This window comes from Glycine soja, chromosome 1 (genome assembly GCF_004193775.1).
Source record: "Glycine soja cultivar W05 chromosome 1, ASM419377v2, whole genome shotgun sequence".
NCBI classification, from domain to species: domain Eukaryota; kingdom Viridiplantae; phylum Streptophyta; class Magnoliopsida; order Fabales; family Fabaceae; genus Glycine; species Glycine soja.
Window position 1 is genome coordinate 18,249,429 of NC_041002.1, and position 17,377 is coordinate 18,266,805.

General features: G+C 34.4%; 1 protein-coding gene across 1 annotated transcript; it reads left to right on the plus strand.

The window, feature by feature from the left end:
• Nucleotides 1-1,346: 1,346 nt before the first annotated feature.
• On the plus strand, nt 1,347-3,606 carry LOC114413024 (putative expansin-B2). The gene is made up of 4 exons (XM_028377177.1): nt 1,347-1,625; nt 1,834-1,946; nt 2,658-2,848; nt 3,094-3,606. Exons 1-4 carry the CDS (start codon nt 1,430-1,432, stop codon nt 3,425-3,427), a joined length of 834 nt encoding a protein of 277 aa, XP_028232978.1. The 5' UTR covers nt 1,347-1,429; the 3' UTR covers nt 3,428-3,606.
• The last annotated feature ends 13,771 nt before the right edge of the window (nt 3,607-17,377 follow it).

Below are 17,377 nucleotides of genomic sequence, written 5' to 3' on the forward strand. Positions count from 1 at the left end.
TTTAAATGTATATATTTTAATATCTTATGTATTTTCTTATCAGAAAAATAATTTTATTTTGATTAAACTAATTTTACAAAATATTTTTTATTCTCTTCAATGTATTTTCCCATGGAATGAGGCAATTATTTTCAAAGAAATTTAAGTCTTTTTACAAAACAAAATTTAATTTATATGGAGCTTTAAAACTAAGAAAAAGGAAATTATTAATAAACTTCTATTTTATTTTTAAAGATATGATTTTTAATATTTAACTTTGAAGTAGCTTTTAAGAAAAAAGGGGGCCAAATATAACATTAGTGTTTAACCGTGTCTTGAACACAATTATTATTATTATTATATAAAAAAGGGTACCTGTGGCAATTGAAATAAAAAAAATTTATGTTATAGTATTTAAGTGTTCAAATACATTTATCTCAAATTGGTAGAATAGGTTATTTTGAAACGGCATTTTGAAAAAATAAAAATGTTCATTTTGAAAAATGAGCTTAGACCATGTCATTTTTCCAATTTGCGTTAACAAAAAAATCTCATACAAACGGACTCTTATGTATTGGTCTAATATTCAAGCCTAAATATTTAATACAAAAAATTAAAGCATCGGAAATCTTTAATCATGAGTCCAACAACATGAAACTTTCAATTTGCTTTATATAATATTTTTTATTACCGTACATTTGAAGCAATTGATTATTAATTTCTGTCAAGAAAATCTGACTGATCATCTTTAATCGAGTTTTTCTTTTTAATCATGTTTTTTTTCCATTCACAAGATTTAATCTCGAAACTTTACTTAAGGGGATTGAATTCAAGACCACTTAAACTAATGACTGGTTGATTGCTTTATATAATATTAACAAAAACACAAAAAAAATACTTCCTACAATGTGAATCAGCTTTTGAATTAGTAAGAAAAAAAATGTGGTGAGAAAGTTATGTGTAGGTGAAAAAAAAAATGTAATAAAAACGTTATATGTGTAGGTGAGAAAGTTAAGCCCTCATTTATAATGATAATTTTGAAAATGAAATATTATTCATTAATGGAGAGAAATGTTAAAAAATTATCATTTTCAATCACTAACATATGTAAACTCATACATAATCTGTTTATGACAGTGCAATCTTGCAGAAGATATTGTCTAGAGGATGATGAATACCTGAACATGTCTCGTACCTAAAATTCAAACATCTGATTTGTCGTATTCTTTGAAGATAGTGAGGCACAAATCTCTCCGATGGATTAAGCATATTCTTTTAAATTGCCCAGTGGAATATTTTTACTTTGGAGCAATTAATTAAGAACCCGCGCAATTTCCTCGTTAGTTCTCTATAAATACCACACTTGCCATTGCATGTTCCTCACACCATAAATCACACTTAACTACCAACTACCTAAGAAACTAACAAAAATCTTAGTGGTTGTGATAACATGGCTCTTACACTTCAACGTGCATTATCTGAACTACTCACCCTAATAGCTATTCTCTCAATATTCCTAGTGATCCCTTCCTTTTGTTTCAACCCCAAAAAGCTTTATAATGCTTCATATTATTCTCCATCTAGTTCAGATTGGTCACCTGCAGTGGCCACTTGGTATGGACCTGCCAATGGAGATGGAAGTGAAGGTAATAATACAAAAACTTAGTTTTTCTCTTCATGCAAATTAAAGATGTATATTAGAGATCTCACTTTAACTAGTGATATATATGATCAAATTAAAGTATATAAATAAAAGTATTTCTCACCTTATAAATGGGGTTTTCTGGGATTGAGTTAGGTTAAAAATTAAATTTTAGTTTTAATGATTAATATATCTGATATTTATGTATGTAGGTGGAGCTTGTGGATATGGTAACGCTGTTGGGCAACCTCCATTTTCTTCTTTAATATCCGCGGGAAGCCCTCTTATATATGACTCTGGCAAAGGATGTGGTTCTTGTTATGAGGTGCGAATAATGAACATGTATAGTTAAACATCTTTCAGAACAGGAAGGCTCTATCAGCCTATCACACTTCTAACACACTATGCTCTTTATTATTTTCGGACTTGTGAAATGATGTGTAATGAGTCACACTATAATTTTATATGTTTCCTGAATTCCAATCAACAACTAAATTAAAAAACAGTGAGAGACTTTTTATACTATTTTGAAATTATCACAATATAATACTATACATCTCTTAAATAAGGTTTAATTTTGAGTGTTGTAAATAGAAAAAAAATATGATTGAAAAAAAGTTTCACCGAAAAAATTAGTCATGAACACCGTAAGTAAATTGTTCAACTAAATTAAAAAAGAGTAAGAGACTTTTTATACTATTTTGAAATTATCACAATATAATATTATATATCTTTTAAGTAAGGTTTAATTTTGAGTGTTATAAATAGAAAAAAAAATATGATTGAAAGAAAGTTTGATTGGAAAAATTAGTCATGAACAACATAAGTGAATTGTTCACATCAATGTCATGATGACTAAAAAAACTCATTATATGTGACAAGTTCATTGACTTTCTATAATGACTCTTAAGATGATTTCTAATTAATTAGAACTATATAAAACTTTTACATTCACTCACAGTTGTAAAACTCTAACATTATGTTAGATGGAATTCAAAATGATAACAAATACTTCTGGTTTTTGTTTCACTTTCAGGTGAAATGCACAGGGAATTCTGCATGCTCAGGCAACCCCGTGAAAGTAGTCATCACTGATGAGTGTGCTGGGTGTGGCTCAGATGCTCAATATCATTTTGATCTGAGTGGCAATGCTTTTGGAGCAATGGCAATTTCGGGCCAAGATGAGAATCTACGCAATGCAGGAAAAATAAACATTCAGCACAGAAGGTAGGTTCTAAACTTATAATTAATTCCTCCCATAGTCAAATTGACTAATTAATAATATATTCCTAGTGAGACAATTCTTGATTTACAACTTTCCTAATAAATACTTCAACTTTCTTGACTTTCAGTTGTATTTTTTTGACATAAATGGTTTTATGTTTTTGTCCTCAATTACCATATTTTCTTTTTTCAACATTTTGGTTACAATATTGTAACTAACAAAAGTTGATTTTTTTTTTCCTTCGCAGAATTGAATGCAACTATCCCGGTAGGTCAATAGCTTTCCACGTGGATTCTGGCTCAAACCAAGAATATTTTGCTACCTTGGTTGAATATGAGGATGGGGATGGTGACCTTGCCAAGGTTGAACTCAAGGAAGCACTTGATTCAGGGTCATGGGATTCCATGCAACAATCATGGGGTGCAGTTTGGAAATTTGACAAGGGCTCACCACTGAGAGCACCATTCTCTATCAAGCTAACCACACTTGAGTCTGGCCAGACCATTGTGGCCAACAATGTGATCCCTGCAGGGTGGACTCCTGGTCAGACTTACAGATCGATTGTGAATTTTGCAACCTAAGGATGTGTCCATCATTTTGCATCACCAGCTTGTAGCTATACCCTAATTATAATATTATATATGTAGCTGAAGATGTATAATCAAATGTCATCCTATTAGTGGACTTTTGATTGTCTTCTGTAATCAATTATGAATGCATTGTGCTAGTTACTATGTTAATTATTATGTTTATGGGTTAATATCTGATTTTTTTTTATGAAATAAAGGGAAACCACTCCAGAAAAGTACTATAAATCATGCGGAAACACGGTAGACTTTATCTCCGCCATTACGACGTTTAAAAGAAAAGCAGGAACAAAATTTAAATCCTTCAACTGCTTTTGATCTTCTAAAGAATGTCCAAACTTGGACAAAACATCAGCAACTTAATTCCCCTCATGAAGAGAATGCAACTACAAACTAAATATCTGATTTTACCTATGGTGAAAGGAATATCAGTATATCAAATTCATTATTGAATGAATGGACTAATTAATTAATTAAGTAAAATTAAAAAGACTTAATTCTGTAATTGGAAGAATTTATTTTTGTTATATATATATATATATATATATATATATATATATATATAGAGAGAGAGAGAGAGAGAGAGAGAGAGAGAGAGAGAGAGAGAGAGAGAGAGAGAGAGAGAGAGAGAGAGAGAGAGAGAGAGAGAGAGAGAGAGAGAGAGAGAGAGAGAGAGAGAGAGAGAGAGAGAGGACATTTAAGGTGAAAAAAATATTAATATGAGAGATATTGAGAGTGTTGGATAATAATCGTTGGATCTTAATTTACGGTTCAAATTAGATTTCTAACTAAAAAAGGTCACCCCTCTCCTCTAAACCCACGCATGTTGTCTCTTCTTTCACGAACTTCCCTTCCCTTCATTTCACGATTTTGGCTTGACGCACGCACTGCTTCATGTTACGATCGTTGTGGCTTGTTGCGCAGACTGGTGGTGGTGAAGAAAGGAAATTCAAGCACACACGTTCTTCTTCCCTCTTCCCTCTTCTCTCCCTTCCCTTCTTTACCATACAATTTTGTCACACCATCCAGACCTCTTTGTCTAACAAATGATAGTTTCAATATTCTTTTCTTTGCCTATTTTGTTATTCTAATTATTATGTTTACTAGAGGTGCCATGTCATTGGTGGAAAATCAGTTTTGTTAGGTATATTTTGTTTTTATTTTGGGATGGTGTCGTGATTCAAGTATAGAGTAAACAACTACTGGAATTGTGTTGGATTATGCATAACAATCATTGAGGGCGCGGAAAATTGCAAATTGCATATTGCACTTTTTAATAGATATTCTTTAATTATAATATCCAATATATTCATATGCTAATTTTTTTATTTATATGATCATTGTACAGGTCACTGTTATGGAAGAGGTGCAAAATCCTCTGCCCCATGCCACTTCTAACACCAACCCAACAAGTCTTATGTCACCGACATGTGTGGTAACCTCTATCAAACCATTAATCACATGTTATATTGTTATTAACAACATATTAATTTTTTAAAATAATTTTGTTTATATTATGTGTGTTTTTAGGCAAATGATTCGTTACCAAATGCAAATTGTGATGAAGACTAAAGTTGGACAATCACTACTAGAAAAAGTAGTTTTCATAACATAGCAACGACATCGGTCAAAAATAACTGCTGTAGTATAACACGTGGTGGCAGTTTCGTAATTATCAGTTAAAAAATGACAACGGTGCTGTAGATGCCCGTACTCGAATAAGAAAGCTGAAACTTCCACAACGTTTGTTTCATGGAGACCGATGTGGTGTGCACGGCATGTAGATGGTCACGTGACACTCAGTGATCTCACTCGCGTTTCTGTGGACCTCACTCACGTTTCAGACCTCACCGAGGACCTAGCTTCTTCACTCAATTGCCCTACACAACTTTTGCCACTGCTTCAGTCACCTCTTCGGTACTCTCCCTTCCGTGTCGGCCAGCACACCCCGTGACTCAAAGGTGAAACGTATTTGGCCGCTGTTCGTGAGAGGCTTGAGCAGTTACAATAAACCTCGTAATCATTCTCGAAGAAGGCCGGACTAAATCCTAGCCTTCTCATCTTGTAAGGTTTCTTTTTTCTTCTCTTTGATTTTTCTATGTGTTTCATTTTCTACTTTCTTAATAGCTTTATCATAAGTTAGTTTTAGCTTTTGGACAAGTGCATGTGTAGAACCTTATGTTTTAGCTTCTGAATGAGAAGTGTGCAAACCATAAAATGACAGACATTGAGGGTTAGATAAGCTGCAGAAAAATAAAGGCTAAAAGAAGATGTCATTTTCTGTCACTCAAGGACGGGCACTGCCTGTTGCTCTATTTGAGCCCTTGTTTGGTGTTTTCCCTTTGTGTAATCATTCAAAGACACACCATTATGCTCCATTATCCATAGCCATTTGGGTTTCTCAAGCCTCAATGTCTTCAATTTCGTCCTTACCTACTTAGGGCTTCTATCACAATTTCTATCAAAACATCCAACCTCTATCTTCTGCCTAACCATATCTGCATATTTTACGATTTGCTATTATATCTGATTTCTGGATCCGGGTATATTTCCTCTTCCTTAATTTGGTTATGTCATGATGTGTTCTTTTTCTCTTCTTAGTAATTCCCCCTTTCAATGAGATTTATTCCTTTCTGATAAAAATAAAAACTAATTAAAGTATATATAGAAATTAAAGCCCAAAACTGGTTTCAAGTTTTGGGAGGTGGACACCATGTCTGTGTATTGGTAAAGAAGATAACGTTTTCATCATTCATAAGTTTCTAAAGTTGCAGATATAGGTATTTAGATCTGGGGTTGTTTTCGGTTTGATATTTTTATATTATTTTAATTTGCTACATAAAAAAATTTGGATCTCAGTACTTAATCACGCAAGAAAGGGTAAATGGATCTAGCAAGAAAGTTACTAATGTACTATATGTGTAAGAGCTACAGTATGCTACTCTATACTCTAGGATATAGGGCATCAACCCACAGAGTTCCTTTCTCTTGATCCTGTTTGTTGTTGCTTTTCTTTATTTAGAAAAAAAATTAATAAAAACGATAAAACAAATGTCTCAATTTTTTTTTGTGAATTTTATCATATAAGGATTTATGGATTTAGCAGTTAGCACACCAAAGATGTCTTTGACTGGTCTTGTCTGGTTTTGGTTTCTTCATCTCTTTCTCAACGGACATCGACTTAAGCCATTCCTCATGAACCCTTCTTTAGTGGACGTAGTGGTGGAAGAGACTTCCTTACTCCACCCTACTCTTCCTCCACCATGACTTAGGGAGTTTTTCTTTTCCTACCTCCTTCTTTGCTTTTATTACACTTGTCCGATTCTCTTTGATGATTTAATTGTTTTTAATCTTTTAATTGTGCTACATTGAGGACAATGTGTTGTTTAAGTATGGGGGGGAGTGTTCTTTAGGAAAACTGAAACAGAACACACACTAAACAAAATATCAAGATACTAAATGACACTAACACACATACTAACACAATACTAACAATTAAACATAAAACACGAAAGAATTAAACACACAACGCTAGCTATTATGAACCTTTGGACACTGCTCCCCGGCAACGGCGCCAAATTTGATCGAGGCCGTACCCGAATCAAATAAACATGAAAATGCAGTAACTAGGAAGTGATCCTAGGTCGTTTCCCAACGAGCAGTGACAAACCAAATGTTCATAATATACTTGCAGTAACAGTAATGATTGGGGGGGTTTGTTTGTTTTGTGATTAAAGAGCAGAACAAGTAAACTGGAATACGAAACTACTAATATTAAAAACAGGTTGTTTCTTCTGATTTAGAAGTCATTCTCTTATCCTGGGTTATGGAGAATTCGTCCCTAACAGTCAACCACTTAATCCAACCCTATTTCAATTTACTAAGCGAAAATCAACTTAGGGTTTTCAATATGTGATTAGGCACCACATACACCAGTTAGCCCTTCGTCCATTAAGCATGAACGCAAGTTAGGCTCAGAGGCAATTAATCGAACACGAAGCGTGCACTGATTAATATTCACGAATTTAGGATAACTGGTGAAGGGAAAACTGCCAGGAAACCACATTACAAGCGAAACCTCAAAGAGAGTTGGGCTTCATCCTCAAAAGGAAACAACACCAGAAAATCTAGCCTTGCATGGATTCAAACAGAAAACGCAAATGAAACATGAAGCAGAAACGTAAATGAATAGAAACGTAAATGAACAGAAACGTAAATGAACAAAAATGTAAATGAAATAGAAACGTAAATGAGAGTAGAAGAAGAAGCAAGAACGAAATTGTAATTAGAAGCAGAAAACGTAAAATTGCATTACGTGAACAGTAGCATCAAAGCAGAAAATGTAAAACCCTAAAACAAAAGCTCTGAATAATGAATAGCATAACAGAATGGCCTTGCATGAATCCCAAGGCTGCTATTTAAAAAGAGTCACTCAAAGTCACTAGGCCCTATTACAATACTCTGGCCCAAAACGAAATAAACACTGAACAACATAAAATAAAATTGTGAAATTTCCTAATTAGAAATTAACTAAGGTAAGCGCTGCTTTATTTGCCCTCTTCAAGTCCATAACCAAAATCCGGATTAAGCCCAATGTTTCATTAATTCCTGAAATTAGATTAGAAACATCAAATTAGCTAAATGAGCCCAAATAACAAAACTGCCTGATTAATTGACAATTAAGATCAATCAGTAATTAAAATGGTGCAAAAAGGGTTTAGAAAATAGAAGAAAATGATGGCACATCAATAAGAGATCAACATCGTTGCTTAATTTAAAAATGATGTAGAAAATAAGAGATCAACATCGTTGCTTAATTTAAGAACGATGTAGAAAATCTGCCTTCAAAGTCATTGTTGACGTGAGCAGCGTATTTGAAACTAAGGTTTCTACATCAGTCATTAGTATAACATCGATTTAGAAAAAAAACAGCTTACTACAACGTTCGCTTATGGACTGTTGTTGAAATTTTTAAGTTTCAACATCATTATAATCAAAAACGGTCAAGCACCATTGTTGAATCGCGATTCTGACCAATGTAGAATATGCATTTTCTAGTAGTGAATTATTTGTGACTTTAGACGAAGGTAAACAATTTTACATAGATTATATATACCATTGATGTTGGCTTTAGTGTGTGTCGTTTATCGAAGACTAAAGTTAATGAAGGGAATATACTGTGGAAGTATTTTGTTTGCTCAAAAGAAGGTTATAGACCAAATAAGAAAAAAGTGGTGGGCGAAGGCAAATCAACTGTTAAGACTAGAAGAAGGAGTTCTACTAGAGTAAGATGCAATGCAAAGGTTGTTTTCAAATGGGTAGATGAAGGCAAATATAAACTTGACCAATTTCATGAAAGTCATACACATTCACTTTCTTCACCTACGAAGAAACATTTTTTGAGATCAACAAGAATAGTTAATCCTATTCACAAGTGATTATTGTTTGCATTTAATTAATAGAACAAATGTTGGGGCTTCTAAAACATTTTTGTTATTCAAAGAGCAAGTTGGGGGCTATAAAATATTGGGTGTACACAAATGGATCTCCAAAATTATTCAAGAGATTTAAAAACCTTGCTTAAAGATTTTGTTGCACATGTTTTTATTGATAATTTCAAGAGGAAACAAAAAGCAAATCCATCATTCTATTATGCACATAAGGTAGATGGCGAAGGTAGACTAAAATATGTTTTTTGGGTAGATGGTAATTGTAGGAAGAATTATTCATTATTTGTGGATGTGATCTCATTTGATACTACATATAGAGCAAACAAATATTCAATGGTTTTTGCCTCATTTACCGGAGTAAATCACCATAGATAATGTGTTACTTTTGGAGTAGGCTTTTTAGTCGATGAGAAAATTGATTCATTCATATGGTTGTTTGAAAAGTTTTTGGAAGTAATGAGGGGACGTCAGCCAAATCTTATAATAACATATCAAGACCATGCTATGAAAGTTGGTATAGAGAAGGTTTAATTCTTCTTCTCATAGATTTTGTATGTGACATTATGAAAAAAGTTTATGAAAAAGCGGGTGTCACTTTGAATGCTAACAAGGATTTCAATGAGAATTTCAAGTCTTGTGTTTGGAAATCAAAGACACCAGATGATTTTGAGCCAACATGTGAATCTATAATTACTATGTTTAAGTTAGAAAAGAATGATTGGCTCTCACATATGTATGATATTCGAAGCATGTGGATCCCAACTTACTTTAAAGACATTTTTTTGCTGGGGTATTTAGAACAACATCATGATCAGAAAGTGAGAATTCTTTCTTTGGTAATGTTTTGAATCCGTATGTTAGCTTGGTTGAATTTTGGGTGAGGTTTGATTCTAAAATAGAAGCACAAAGGCAAGATTTATTGGCTGACAATAATTTGCTTCATTCCTTGCCGTCACTAAAGTCAGATCATAGTTTAAAGAAGCATACAAGAGATGTTTATACTCATGATAACTTTTATATTTTTCAAGATAAGTTCTGGATAAGATGTTTAAATTATGGAGTTAAAGGTATGAAAGAGGGAGATGGAGAGGAAATATTTCATGTAACTAATAACATTGAAAATAAGGGTAAACTATAAGAAGTTGTTATATAATCCTTCTAATCACACTACAATTTGTTCTTGTAGAATGTTTTAGTCTCAAGGCATACTTTGTCAGCTCATACTTTTTGTCTTGAAAGGGAAAGGTTTAAATGAGATACCAAGTAATTACATTGTGCATAGGTGGACTATGTTGGCGAATAGAAAACCTATTTTTGATATTGCTAACGATTTCCTAGAAAACGTTCTAAGCCAGAAAATGAGAGCAAGATGATTTCAGATGTATGGAACCACTTATTTATGTGTATGGACAAGGCTGGACATTGTAAGGAAAAATTGCTTCTCATGATGAATGGAGCTATGAACATTGAAAAGAAATTGGCTGAGTATGACTAATGATTTGAAGGTCATTATTGGCTACAATATTCCTATAGATGTGGAAATTCTTCAACCACAATTGTCCAAGACAAAAGGAAGTGGTAAGTGAATCAAGGGTGGTGAGGAGAAAGCTATTGAACAAAATAAAAAATAACTCCGCTATGTAAAGCATATGGTCAATATGCATTTCATGATAGTTTTAATTGTCCCCAAAAGTCATCTCCCTATTTTTGGTAAGTTTTCTTGTCAATTTGAGCATGTTGTCAAATTATTGTACATTGTCAACTATGACTTGCTGTCTAATATAACATTTGTTGTCAAAATTTGTGTTTTTATTGTGGATATCAGGTTGGAGGAATGGCATAGGGTGTTCTTGAAGAGGGTTACACAAAGACAATTGCAAAATGTCGCAACCTACCCTTCAACGGGAGGGCGAGGCGAAATAAAATGAGTCGTCTTACAAAAAGGAAAATGTGTGGGAGTCGCCACCAACATTTATTCGAGGAAAATGTTAAAAAAACCAAAAAGAGGTCTACGGATTTTGAAAATAAGGGTTCGAGAGTTGTTTATGCATGGGGAAGGTATTAGCACTCCACGCGCCCATCACAAGGGACGACAACCTTTAATCGATTGTGCAAAACATGACTTCAAAATTGTGTATTTTCCCTTTTTATATATTTTTTTGGGGTCAACAAGGGTGTTGCCCTTACTCCTACATATCCTCAGGTGCGATGAGGAATTCAGACCTACGTAGTTCTTTAAAGAAAGAAAGTTGTGTGTTGAATTGGTTTTAGGCTTTTGAAAGATCCATTTTAATTAACAAAAACAAAAAACGGTCATGAAGGCATTGGACATTGAATGATCTCAAGTAGCTTTAATGGAGATAAATTTGGTTATATATTGATTTTATCTCGGTTTTGTTTATTAACTTTCAATCTCTTTAAAAGATGACTCGCGACATTAATTATCGGTTACAATTTACTTTACAAAAGAAAAGAGATTACCGATGATAGAAGAAGAAGATGAAGATGCACAAAACAACAAAGAGGACCCCTAAGGTTGCATAGATCATGTTCAAATCTCTAAAAACAAATACTAACCAAATGACGAACGCAGAACACGGAGCGGTAAACGGCGTAGGGATTGATTACGATTGTGATTCGGCAGTGCCTCGACCTTGTTTTCCTCTTCTTTCTTCTTCTTCTCTCTTATTTCTCTCAATTTCTTCCTTCCTCAATGTTGGAATGCCTCCTCAACCTCCCTAGCATGCCAATTTATAGGAAAATGGGCACTTGGGGAAATGACAACTCGCCCAGGCGAGCCAAGACTTACTCCTGAAGTAATTGGCTCGCCCAGGCGAGCTGGTTTCTTTAGGCTGAAGTCTTTTGGGGGCCCAGGCAAGCCAGAGGCTAGCCTGGGCGAGCTAGGGTCTAGGAAATTCAATGAAAAGACCCTTTTGCCCCTCTTTTTTGGTATTTTTTGCATTCTTGATCAAAACATTGAATGATTTTTCGTCTTGTGCGGTAACTGGCGTTTAACATCATAAGTTGACTAGCAAGGATCAAAAGATCAATGAACGATAGTCCCCGGATGAAATTAAGGTATGATAGTTGCCTCTTTTTACTTATCTTTTATTGGAAATAAAAGGGAAGTAAAGATAAGGACACAAATTTCGTTCGAGTGACCTTGCTATTCGATCGGGCAACTGGCGAAAACCAAGGAAGTGAAACTAAAAAAACAAGAGGACATTGAAGCCTTATGAAACATAAAATGGAGGACATGGTAGTCCTGTAAAGTAGAAGACATTTGAAGTTTTCTTTTTCGAAGTGTAGAAACAGAGGACACTGAGTCCTAATAAGCACAAAGATAAGGACATTGAGTCCTATAAAAGAAAGAAGAAGTTGAAGTCTTATAAAGTGTAAAAGACAGAAGATATTTAAGTCTTGTAAATGTAAAAGACAAAAGACATTGAAATATGAATGAAGATATTGTAGTCTTTTGAAAGCGTAAATGACTGAAGACATTGAAGTCTTTGAAATGTAAATGATAGAGAACTGTGAGTCCTACGAAAGAGTAAAGACAAAGGACTTTGAGTCCCATGAAAGATAAAGGAGAGGACTTTGAGTCCTATGAAAGATAAAAGCGAGGACTTTGAGTCCTATGAAAGATAAAGGAGAGGACTTTGAGTCCCGTGAAAGATAAAAGCGAGGACTTTGAGTCCTGTGAAAGATAAAAGCGAGGACTTTGAGTCCTGTGAAAGATAAAAGCGAGGAATTTGAGTCGTATGAAAGATAAAAGTGAGGACTTTGAGTCTTGTGAAAGATAAAAGCAAGGACTTTGAGTCCTGCAAAAGATAAAAGCAAGGAAGTCCTATGAAAGATAAAAGCGAGGACTTTGAGTCCTGTGAAAGATAAAGGCGAGGACTTTGAGTCCTATGAAAGATAAAAGCGAGGACTTTGAGTCCCATGAAAGATAAAGGCGAGGACATTGAGTCCTATGAAAGATAAACGCGAGGACTTTGAGACCTACGAAACAAGCCAATACGTACCAGTACCAAAGGGCTTAACCTTATTAGAAATCAAGATGTTGAATTTTTGAGAGGGCGGTCTCTTATCCTAAACTCAAAAGATAGGACATTAGATTTGGGAAATTGGTATATAAAGAGAAATGTATGCACTTATAGCCTAATATGAACATGATTTTTGGGATGCAGATGCATGCAACCTTCATCTTAAAATGCAGTAAATGTAGGCTTTGTATCCAGTAATGCAAAAGGTTTTGAATCATGAAAATTGTGTAATGCTCATGACATTCTTTCCTATTTTTGTGATTTTGATTTTGATTTGATTTGATTTTTTTTATTTTTGTGGAAAAAATAGATGGACTGTCTCTTTTTGAAAGACGTGATAACTCATCCTATCTTTTTGCAAATCTCTTCGGGGACTCCCTCAGAGTGCATGTTTTGTTTGATTTAGTCACTTGACAATTTTGGAGTGACGACAATGGAGCCGTTTGACATTTAATCAATCAATCGAAATATTGATCCTAGGGTTTGTCCCTTTTTTTTTGTTTAAAACCTTCTATTATTCTACACAGCAAGGAAACATAAGGCTTTGGGATTGATCGTGTCCCCCATTGAAGGATGGCAATGGATTGTCATACTTTGGTATGTGACCAAGTGAAACTTTCCTGATTTAAGGTCATAGAGTGATGCCAAGGGTCTGTCGATCCCGTTGAAACTTTATGACATGAGTTGATCACGAAAGAATTTATATAACGAAGCTACCCTTGGATTTGAAAAGAATCCCAAAGAGTTTGCATGAGAGACTAACATTAGATGTACCTTACTATCACAATTGTCTTTGGGCATCTTCCACGAGCTCCTGGTCAAATGAGTTTTCTTTTCAAATGTGCGAGTGCAAACCTCAGGGTTTTTTTTTATATATATTTTTTCAACAATCACAAGAGTGTGCGGGTTCCATTCTAGAATCCAAACTTTAAAAGCAAAATTAGTCATTCCTTAATCCACATGGGCTTTATTGGGCTTGTAACGTGGTCAGGGGTAAGAAGGCTATGAAAGAAAAGATCAGAGAGGCCCAAAGAATGTTTAAGGGTTATATTGAGTAAGAACCTCGAGAGCATCGCTTGTACTTTTATTCATTTCAACTTTTGGGTTGGGCCTTACTCCTTTTGTCTTATACATTAATCCTTATTGCACTTTGTGCCTTCCTTATAAAATTTGGAGATCTTTTGTCTCTCTTTTTCTTCACTCTCTGGCGGATTTTTTTCTTAATTTTTTTTTCATTGTTGCCCAATTTCATGCATGTGTAGTTTGCATTGCTCTTCCCGTCGGTTTAGCGGTGGTTCCTACTTGGGGTTTCTATTTTGTTTTTTTTGTATTGTTTTTAGAAAAAAAATATGCTTTGGATCGGAGGGGGTAACAAGGGATAAAGTAGTGTTTGGGATGTTGAAACATGACCATGTGTCATTTCAAATCTTGACTTAGATCCTTTTGTAGTTTGGATTTCGGGACCAATCCCCTGATAAACACGCTCCTGATTGTTTTTTCCTTTTTTATTTTTTTACTAACCCTAATTTTTGCCTAGGCCGCCCTTTCGGGTTTTCGACCTATCAGGTAAGAACTTCTAATCTGCCCCTAGGTTCGCTTCAGACTCATGCATGGTGCCTCTCATTGCCCCAATGTAGGGCTCTAAGGTATCTGTTGTTGTCTTTTGTCCTGACCTTGTAGCAATATAAGAAACTGTGCAGGTTCTTGAAAATTAATTTTCAAGGACGAGAAATATTTAAAAGATTTTCAATTGACAATTAAGTCAAATGACTCTTGTTCTTGATAACTCACTTTTCTCTCAAAAAGAAAACTTTTAAGAATGATAAAATGAGGTCACATGAATGTCTGTACTTCTTATTTTTGATTTGGAACACAGTCAATCATACTCAGGAGCACCCTCACCAAACGTGGAGAACGAGCAATTTCTGATTGAACAGACTTGGAGATCAACTCAGGAGCGCAGGTCACTTGAGCAAACAAACCAACGGCTTATATTCACATTCCAGTGAAAGTTAAATAAGCAAAGATGTAATTGTGAGAGAATGAGAGACAAGGACATCAAATTTATCCATATTATTAGCATTATGACTGTTGTTTACAGTAATGGCATAAACCTGAAAATCCTAATGAGTCATTGGAGACATCTAACAACAACCTTCAAATTGTTCCAAGCATCATACAAAGTATTGCTTGACGACATCAAAATTCACGAGCGATTTTCCTCCTCGAATCTCAGGCAGCCTGCATCAATCAGACTTTGCACCTTATGTTTCAGGGTCATACAATGCTCAATGGAATGCCCCGGAACTCCCCCATGATAAGCACATGCCACATTGGGGTTGTATCCTCTGGGAAATAGAGGTTGAGAAATCTTTGCTCGGCTTATAACTGCCATTGCATTATCGAGCAGATAGAGGAGTAAGTCAGCATATGGCATTGGAATTGGGGTGAATTCTATAGGCTTATTTTCTGGAAAATTCCTTCCCTGGTTGGTGTTTTGATTGGTATTAGGGGTGGTATTTGGTCTTGGAGGTGCATCGGGTGGATTTTGTGGTCGATTTGGGGATGGCCTTTGTTGATGATTGGGCGTTCTTGGCTAGCAAGGTAATGAGAAGGACTGATATTGGCAGAGTATTGATATTGGTGGGCTAATGAGAAATTTGGCCATGTAGGAACGAAAGCCACAACATGTTTTTTTCCCTCCTTCTTATTCTCTCCATTTGCCCCAGGCTTCATCAAAGCAGGAAAATCAAATTTGCCTCTTCTTAGACCCACTTCGATCCTTTCACCGGTGAAAACTAAATCGGCAAAGCTTGAAGGCATGTAACCCACCATTCTCTCCTTTTGGTATTTTTCGCATTCTTGATCAAAATATTGAACGATCTTTCGTCTTGTGTGGTAACTGGCGTTTAACACCGTAAGTCGACTAGCAAGGATCAAAAGATCAATGAATGATAGTCCCCGGACGAAATTAGGGTATGACACAAAATATCAAGTGAAGACTGAAATATAGAGTTAAAAGCATATTGGAATAACTAGTAGTATTAGGGTATTTTGTTTAGCATTTATCGTACATTAGTGTTTAGAGAATTAAAACAGCCAGTTAACTTTTGAGGTTTTGGATTTGGACTAATTAAAATAATTGCCTACTTATATTTAGTTCTTCCATTGTTTATTGCAAGGTGTAGTTTATAATTTGAAAACTTTCATGTCATCTTCTTTACTATCCCTTGACTTAATATTTTTAATGAGCTAGTTTATGTTATTGACAATTTTGGTTTTATGCTATGTGATTTTGCTGTGATTCAACATAAATGAATATTAGGATGGGATGAGGTTCAATGGCAGATCATTATGTTAGTAATGTTTGGAGGCTAGTATGTTAGATCAAAGTTTGAAGCCCTTAGTTTTTAGTTTTGGTTTGATAATTTTGCAATGCCTGACATGTTTAATAGATAAGGCTTTTGTATTGAATGTTTTAGACTAGGCATGTGTGTGATATATTCTTAGTCTTTTTCATGCTTAGGGATTGATCAAATATGAAGTGGATGAAGTATTCTTATTCTCTAAGTCTCTTACGAACTTACTTCTACTTGAAATTTGGCTAGCAACATTGAATTAATTGATTGTCTCATTTGGTAACTGATAATGATTGCTGAATCATTCCAAAAACAAATAAAACTAGGAAATTATGCAGTACAAGACTAACCTAGGTTGAATCATAAATACAATTCAATTTGGTTCATACCTCAATTCACTTATAACAACAGGGGGGAATTTCAACGAATAGTTTGTAGGTGAATGTAAAGGAATGTGAAAACACAAAAATAAAGATGAAGAAACAGAACATAACAAAAATAGAATACGAATCAAATTTAATAGCATCAATCCAATTCACCAAACTGATGCAAATTGAATTATCACAGTTACTACAAATGATGTCCAGAGTGTGAAAGTTCAATCAAATGCATTAGAGATAGTTTAATCGAATCAAACCCTAAATTGTTTGAGATCGCAAATTAGGTTGCAAAATCATCCAAACAATCTGTGATTAAATTTGAAATTAGGAAATGAATCCATAACCTAATCCATTTTCAATCCTAAGAATAATCATAATCATGAAAATCGAAAATAGGATTGAAGAAAAAGATGAACATTCACAAAGATTAGAAATACTAAACTATAACTCAAGTTCAGCCTTGCTTGGAATGGATCATTGGATTGATTAAGTGTTTAGCCTTTCATGATCATCACCAATGGAAAAGCCATGAAATTTGTGCAAGAGAAAGGAAGAACATCAATGAAAAGAGGAAGAAGAATTAAGAACAATTGAGAGAAAAAGAGAGAAGAAAGTTTGATCCTAAAGATTGTACAACAAGTAACTAAATCTATTTTTGTACAAAATAAAGTAACTAACTAACTAACTAACTAACTAATTTGCACTAATA